This window comes from Scomber scombrus, chromosome 17, assembly GCF_963691925.1.
Source record: "Scomber scombrus chromosome 17, fScoSco1.1, whole genome shotgun sequence".
Lineage (NCBI taxonomy): Eukaryota > Metazoa > Chordata > Actinopteri > Scombriformes > Scombridae > Scomber > Scomber scombrus.
Genome location: NC_084986.1, coordinates 5,906,346 through 5,915,023, shown reverse-complemented (window position 1 = coordinate 5,915,023; position 8,678 = coordinate 5,906,346). Strand labels below are relative to the sequence as shown.

The following is an 8,678-nucleotide window of genomic DNA, read 5'->3' as shown; positions in this document are numbered from 1 at the left end:
TTAACTCTTAGTTTAAGGGTTAAAGCTGGTGGTTTGATTTGCTTTTCTGGCACCTCTTTTTGTCTTGTTTGTTAATATTTGTTTAATTATGTTGTATCTATTTCCATTTATTGTACTTGAAAGTGGTCATACAATAGTTAGTTCAGTGGTTCTAATTGATTACAGTATAAATATCGCTTCATCTTGAAGGTCCAAGTTTTAGTGAGTCAGTATCATGGCAAAAACTAAACCATGCTGACAAAGAAACAAGTAGCAAAATAAATACAAAATCCACAAAATATAAAACTGTCAAATAAAATAATTTTATTGGAGCTGCCAAAGGCATTGTGGTTTCTGGTTTACAAGAGACACTGCATGTTCACTGGCAAATAGTTCAAATGATGATTTTATCTTTTGCTAAACTTTAACTCTAGACATCCTTATAATTCAGTTAAAACTGTAATTTTTCTTCTGTTGTGTCAAACTAAATGTTTAAACTATAAAATACAGTTGGTTTATTTGGCCGTTCTCATCTGTTGATATTGATTCTTGAGAAAATGAATTACTTCAGCTGCACCGCTTCACACAAAGTCAAGATTTGAACCATTACAAAAGGTGCAGAGGCATATTATAAATAATACTACACACAGACACACACACACACACTGTCTGCACATCGTAACATTTAGCTTGCATTCTTGCCGTTCTTCTTCTTCTTCTTCTTTGGCGCCTGCTTCTTGGAGGAGTTGGCGTTAGAGGCAGCGGCAGCGGTCTGAGGCTTGTTTTCAGAGACTGGATCTGACTCTGACTTGGTTGGTGCTTCTGTTACCTGCATAGGTTCAGCCGGCTGCTGCTGGGCTGTCTTGTCTTCCTCTGGGGCCACTGGTTCGACCTCACCAGTCTCCACTGTGTTCTTTACTGTTTCTGGTTTCTCATCTGTTGGTAGATCGAATTGCACTTTCTTATTTTCTGGTGTCGCTTCAGAGTGCTGCTGCTGGATCTCCTCAACTTGTGATTGATCTTTTACTGCCTCTGGTTTCGCAACTGTTGGTGGATCAATCTGCACTTTCTCAGGCTCTGGTGTTGCTTCAGAGTGCTGCTGCGGGATCTTCTCAACTTGTGATTGATCTTTTACTGCATCTGGTTTTGGGTCTGTTGGTGCTGTTTCAGAGGTCTTCTCCTCAGCTGTTGGAGCATCTGGCTTTGGAGCCTCCTCAGCTTTACCTGGCTGTGGGAGAACTGATTCTGCTGAACCTGATATGACATGCTCTTTGATCTGAGTTTTCTTTTGGAAATGGACAAATGCAGAAGCCACAACATCTTCTTCAAGGTCTAAATCCTCCTTCTCCTCTTCATTTTTGTCAAAAGGTGTTGCCAGCAGGGAGGCAGCAAACTCTTGCAACTTGGCCTGCTCATCTTTCAGCCGGGACATATCCTCCGTCAAGTCTGGGATTTCCTCCTGGAGCTGCTGAAGCTCCTGCAGCTCCACAGGGGTCAAGACAACGTTGTCAGCATCCACAGTCTGGGGTAAGATCTTTGATGGGAGGGTGGAGTTGGCTTGGCGGACCTCCTTGATCTTGTCATAGAGGCCTTTCCTCTCCTCCTGCAGTGCACGACACAACTTCTCCAGTTTCTGAATCTTCAGGACAAACAGCTCGTACTCTTTGTTTTTCTCACCTCTCTAGAACAGGAGAAGGGGGGGTGGGGTGAGAGGCAAATAAGTGAGATCTGAGTGAATGAAACTAGAAACATATACTCTAATTGAGTCGAGTAGAGTCGAAAACCTGACTGGATCTGAAGGGTACATCATATGTTACAGTAGAGGAAATTGCTAGACATGGCTTGTCATTGTTACTAAAAGGTGGACACTACCCATCATAGATATTTGGATTTATTGACTCAAGGAAATGCTCAAAACTCAACAGGAAGTTCAAATTTATGAGGAGATATCATCAACATACCTCTTCAACCATATCAGTCAGAGCCTTGTTGCAGTTCTCAAACCTTGTCTTCCACACATTTGACTCTTTTTCCATTTTCTTCATCTTCTCTGACATCTAAAAAAACAGGAAAAAAGTTTAAAATGAGAAGAGAACTTGCCAAGAAAAATAATACTATGAGGAGAAGGAATTTATTATGAAACATGTCACTTTCATTAAATCAATGAACCTATTCCAGTCAGTAATCCCATTCACTTTTATCCAGGTGTCTCACATGTGAAGATACAAAGACAAACTTAGCCCTATTTAGCACTTTGTAAAGGCACTGGAACAACTATTTCACACCCACACAACTTCACATCATCAGTAGTCACCACTTACATTATCCATCTCTGCCTTGAAACGGACATAGATTTCGTTGCTCTTGCCCAGCGTCTTCTGAAACTCGTCAAACCTCTGAGAGTAGAGTGTCAACTGTGCACAGAAATAAAAGACAAAACAGACTGAGACACAGATTTACAGACATACATGAGCATGGACATTTCAGAAAAGTGAATAATTGGCTGAAATGTCATGATTGCTATTATTATTGTTAGACGGTTAGTGGTATAGAAGCTGACAGGAAACAAGAGGAGGGAGAGAGATGGGTATGAAATGCAACAAAAGTCCACTGCCGGACTTGAATCAGGGATGTTGCAGGTATTTGGCATTTGCTGTAACCACTTGGCTACAGAGCACTCTTTGTAACTCAATACCCTCCCTCCAATACTTAGAAGTGGAGGAAATCTTGATCTTGAAAAAATGATCTATTTTTGATAAGGAGCTGCATCCCATGCTTTCTCAAAAAATGTGACCTGAAATGTGACTTCTCTTCCTAGAACAAAAATAAAATTAAAATGGCTTCTCTCTTTTCTGTCCCTCTCTGCCCCCTAATAATCTGTGTACGATCCCTAAATGGCTCGAGAATGAACTGTAAAGCTCAAGAATTGACTTTAAATGATCAAACATGGAGGCAGTTCCCTTTATGTGGGAAATAGGATTAGGTTTAGGGCAATTTACAAACAATATAACTGAACAGATGACTGAATACACATAACTTGTAATTTATTCAAAATGGAGTGGATGGATTTTAATGTTAATAGAGATTAATGACTTTCTAAAATCCTAGCTACAGCCATGTCTATTTGTAACGATGGTAATTTAAACCCTAACCTGCAGGTATGTGCTAGTCCTCGTGATCAGCATGTTAGTTTTGTCAGTGAATATTCACCTGTGCCTGCATCACAGCTTCCTGCTCTTTGAGTGACTTAGCCTGCAGTTTCCACTCAGCAGCATGAACCAGTAACTGGTTAGAAGAAAACAAACAGAGACAAGACATTAAAGACATTTCTTTACCTTCTTCTTCATGGCCAGCTCCTCCTCCTTCATCACGGTGAATTTCTGTGTTTTGTCAATAGTCTCTTTAAGCAACTATGGCGACAGAGACAATACACAGTCAAACTGGGTAATGTTGATATATTAAGAGTTACTTTAGTGTTAATACAGTAATACAAGTAAACCATTACAACTGAGCATCATATGTTGAAGGTTTAAGGTTCTTCACAATCGAAGTTCATGAAGTAACAACAGTAGAAAAAGTACACATTAATAGACTGATATCAGAATTTGAATGTTTGAATAGTGAATATATAAAATAAACAGAAGCCTAATAGATTATCAATAACAATTAACCAAGCAAAAGCTCTGAAAATCTATTTAAAAGTAATTTCAAAATGAATTTCTCACTGTTAAAAAATTTGAATGTAAAAAAATATTCGGAGTGATAGATCATTTGGTCACATTTGTTAGTTTCAAGTAATTTGAATGTTTTTTTTAATAGTTTTTTTGTTTTCTCCATATTTGTAATTAAACATGTGTTGGGTTTTTATGTATACATGAAGTTACAGTACATACTCTTTTAAAAACACATTGTTTAACATACATATAGATTCTTTACATTTACTTTATATACGTATGTTTTTAAAAACTTTTTTTAACTAACAGATGCTTTGTTAAAGTATTTGTGGATTTTTGCATGATTCACAGTACCAAAAAAAAAAAAAAAAAATTAACATATTTAACATATACTTTATCCAACCCCTTCAGTTTTAGCTACTCTTTCTTTAGGCTGCAGATGATCAGCACACCTCCAACAGATAAATAACTTATTTACTTTGCCCTGCTGTGTACTGTGCTGCCCTCAACTCAGGTTGAAAGTAGAATAACAATATTTGAAACCAAGCATTCAGATCAGTGTGAACTTCTACATAAGTTTACATCATTATTTGACACTTTGGCCATGTTTAATATGTACATCTTACACTATAACATTACATAGATTACTGAAAATAAGGAAAAGCATAAAAAGTCCCCTTTGATATTTAAAAAAAATACATATATTTAACATTTTTTTAAAGATAATAAATAAGCTTGTTTAACTTATTTTTGGCACTTTTTTTGTTTGTTTTTACAGTTCTAATTTGTGAATGGTAATAAAAGTCACCAAAATTAAATACTAATAAATAAATAAATGTATATTTTAGGAGAACTCATTATATCATTGTTTTGCTTCAAGTAAACCAAAACCCAGTCCAGGCTACATGTCTACAGTCTTTAGTGTATCAAATATATCATTTTCTTTGCACTCACGTATTCCTTCTCCCTGATGTGTTTCTCCTGGGCTTCGGCCAGCACAGCGTTGGCCTGCTGAAGTTTGGCTTCGGTCAGCTGTTGCTGCAGATCACGATGTTTGTTGATCTTTTCCAAACTCTGCAAAGAAAGAGACAGAAAGACTCTGAAGTAATGGTGCACACAATTGACAGAGGTCAGGAGGGTTGAAATGAACAGTTATGTTTATTACATATTAACCTGCCGCTTTATAATTTGAATGATTTGGTCAAAAAATGTGATTTATTGATTCAGCATTCAGCTCTGCAATTTCAAGTTTAAAGATTTGTTGAAACTATATACAGTAATATGACTCGCTTCGACTTCTATGAAAAGCACAAACTGATATATAATAATAAATATTTAAAAAATATATTACTTATTAAATATGTAATGCATGTGTATTAAATTATACTTTAAGCATTAGTCATTGTGTGCAGACTTTTTTGTCTCACTATGTTCAGCATATACTACAAACATTTTTTAACACATATTTCATATTCAGTATAATTGCTGCATTTAATCACTGTTTTCATCATCAATTAAGCTGATGATTATTTTCTTGATCAATCATTTGTCATCATGTTTTTATCACAAAAAATAGAGAAAAGCAACAAATAATCACAAATAAGTAGATTTTTTAAAACTAATTAAACGATTAATCAATTATAAAACTGTTGCCCTTCTTTCAATCAACGAATAAATTACTAAGAATAACTAATAGCTGCAGCTGTAGTATTTACTTGATCAATACTTTGTTAGTATGTTGTTAAAAGTTGTTGTTTTCACTAGCTTATTGCAATCAACAAAACTTCAACATGTTTGACCCTTGACCTCCCTCACCTTCTCCCTCAACTCGCACTGGCTCATGAGACTCTCCAGTTTTTCAGTCAGGATGCTGTTTTCACGGCAGAGTTTGTTGTTTCGATTGCTGTGAGTCTCGATCTGAGCCTGGATCTCCACCAGTGTCTTCTGAAAGTGGGAGGTGATGTCACTCCTCTTCTTCTCATCCTCCCTGCAGCTCTTAAGGGTCTCTTCCTGAGGGTGGAGGTAGGCAACAATGGGTGGAGAGCATTATGTTAAAAGAAAAAAGGGGTTTAACTTTGTTTTCATTTAATCAGGTTGGCCTCCCAAGAAAAACAACACAATGGGCCATAATGTCAGTCACACAAATATGACATATAGTCACAGTAATTATGACCTGTTTTAGGAACTTAAGATAATTAGATTCTCCTCCATAATGCAATACCATCAGGGAGGCGTCTGATTAGTCCCAGATTGATTCTGCAGCATGACAACAAGCTCAAACATACAGCCAGAGTCATGGTGAACTATCTTCAGCAACAAGAACAAGGTGAAAGGCAGGTGTACCAAGGAGAACTGGTGCTACTTTAAAGGCAAAGCACGCACACCCAATGATTGAATAAATTAGTTCTCTAGAACAAATTTCCTTATTCAGAGGAAGAGGGGCTGGACCAAAACATTGGTCAATAGAGGCTGCTGTTTGTTTCCTGTTTCCACCTGCAAATCGGGAGAGTTTTTATACCCATGCAGTCCTCTAATATGTACCCTCAGCCTGGTGTAGTAGTCTTTCAGGTCTTTGCATAGAGTCTCCAGTTCGCTGCGAGCTACAACACCGTTGCGACACTCGGCCTGCAGCTGCTGCCGCTCGTCCAGCAGGACGGACATTTTCTGCTGCAGAGCACACAGCTTCTTCTCATCACAGCGCCGCAGGGCTGCCTGCAAACACACACAGATATATGCTGCGTTATATAGGTGTAATGATTAAACACAGCACCTGTATAATTAGTTTGTTTGTGGTGCTTTTACATCTAAATGAAAGTTGCAGGATTTGGGTTAGAGTTAGGTACTGTACTATTGTACCGGGCATGTCTCAGTTGTTAAAAGTCTCTGCATCAGTTTAAAACATTTTCTCACCATTTCAGCATACTTTCTGACCAGGTCTTCCAGTTTCTTCTCTGGAGAGGAGAGTTTGTTCAGACTCTGCATGATGTCAGAAACCTCTGTGGATGAGACAGAAACATAAGATGTAGGGTCTCAGGTCAATTTTCTTAAGGACTGCCTGAGATATAAACTTTAACATATAAGTGAAAGTGCTGTTGTAGAACATGCCTGAGAATATCGAGGTAGTTGATCTAAACATTTACTTTAAAAGACAGAGATTTTCCCTTTTTCTTTGTCTGAATAAATGAGTATTTTTCATTTTATAACTCATTGCTGATGGATTTTGGTGTGTGGGCTGATATGAGAGCCAGAGATCAGATCGAAGCGCATATAAAATGAGCAGCTGCAGAGGACTGAAGTTGCCAAATCTCATCATCACTACAAGCTTCTTCTTTTTTTTTGGTTAAGTTAAAAATGAGCTGCTAACAAAGAACAGCTTGAGACAGAGTGGGACGAGTTTGCCAAAAGAACCGAGCTATCAAGAAGAGATCCCGTCCTGTTGATGCCAAGTTGGAGTGCAGATGTTCATTTAACAGCCCAATAATCAAATCTAATTAGTTTCCCCTCAGGTTTGGATAGCAGCCCTTAGACTTCCCTTGACTCATCTGACAAATGCTTCAACTATTTTATAGCTGCAAGGATTAAATAATTTTTTCACATTTTAATCTTTTTTTTTCAAGCAAAAATTCCAAAAAGTTTCTAGTTCCAGCTTCTCAAAATCCAGATTAATTGATAATGAAAATGATCAATTAATTCAGCAATCAAGCTTCATTGAATTAAACTGATTGGATTGATTTTTTATTCTGACTCTGTTGAATTGGAATGTGTACATAATCAACCCATGTTAGCATCTTCCAGCCTCACCTTTCTCCATGGTAACGGTGATGTCATCTTTTGCCTCCTCCTTCATCTTTTCCACCTCTGCTTCCACCACATTCTATTACATCCAAAACAATATAAAACTCAGTTTACATGCGCTCGTTCACCTTCATGTGTTTCATCAGCAGCTTGAAACGAATGTTCAGTAAGTGTAAAGTTTATATGCAACTCAGGTAGACGTCACCTGACCCACCTGTTTGTTCAGGAGGCCGACTGCAGAGCCGTGGGTGCTGATGATCTTCTCCAGGCGTTTGCCGAACTCCTCCATCGGGTTGTGGAAGTTGAAGGCGTCTTTGCTGTCGGTGTCTGGGGAGGAAGATTCCATGTCTTTCTTTTGTGGCGCCAGCACCTCAGCTGTGTTCACCGACGTCTCCATCACCAGAGGTCTGAGAATAAGGGACAGGGAGAATAATATTTCAGTCTGGAAGCATCACTTTCATCTCTCTGAATTTTTTTGTTGATAGGGTCGAAACAACTTTATGTAGAAACAATAAAACTTAAAGGTGCTTTATATCCAGCAGGGGGAAAACAAGATTAGTTTTATACTAGTGCCTAATACTAGTGTTACACATGCCTAAAGGGGATCTTTAATAAACATGTCGTGTCTCGTGCTTCAAGTACCTGCAGACTTTTTTCTGTACTTTTTGGATCTCAAACTTAGTTCTCCCAGAGTCATAACATAACCGTAAAAAAGTTTACTACAAGCTGATATTGTATTGCAAGATTGGATATTTTGAGAGAAAAAAAGAAGATAAAATAGACTTAGGGAAATGTTTTCTTGGGCTCAGCATCACAAACATTTATCTCCCAGACATACTCAAGGAAGGACAAATACGATAGGACCAAGGAAATTGATAAACCACAACAGCTTATAAATACAGTAAAATAATATTGCACTAGTAGCACAATATTGCGAGGTTACTAAAGTATTACACTGTGGATATCTGTGCTGTGTGACAGTGATGGGTCAAATTAGTCTTAAGTTCATCAGTTCAGTTTGCATTTGGAGCTTTAAGCCATTGGCCAACACTCGCATTCAACATGTAGAGTGTGAGAAGGATCATTGATCATTTTCCATGCCTCTCTAGGCACAGCACATCTCATATAACATCTCATCTCGTATAACCTTAAGAGCATGTTGTTCTTCTCTGTAACCTTCAAAGCACTCTGCACAAGACAAGAAGCTATGATACCTTGTCAATAGGTTTC

At 37.8% G+C, this 8,678-nt stretch overlaps 1 protein-coding gene across 1 annotated transcript; it reads right to left on the bottom strand.

Moving 5' to 3' along the window:
• Positions 1-280: 280 nt before the first annotated feature.
• txlnba (taxilin beta a) lies at positions 281-7,853 on the bottom strand. Its single transcript, XM_062436653.1, has 10 exons — positions 7,663-7,853; positions 7,455-7,527; positions 6,564-6,649; positions 6,195-6,365; positions 5,469-5,663; positions 4,608-4,727; positions 3,315-3,389; positions 2,301-2,393; positions 1,941-2,036; positions 281-1,660 (listed from the first exon to the last, which is right to left on the bottom strand). The coding sequence occupies exons 1-10, from the start codon at positions 7,843-7,845 to the stop codon at positions 665-667; spliced, it is 2,088 nt and encodes a 695-aa protein (XP_062292637.1). The 5' UTR covers positions 7,846-7,853; the 3' UTR covers positions 281-664.
• Positions 7,854-8,678: the final 825 nt, after the last annotated feature.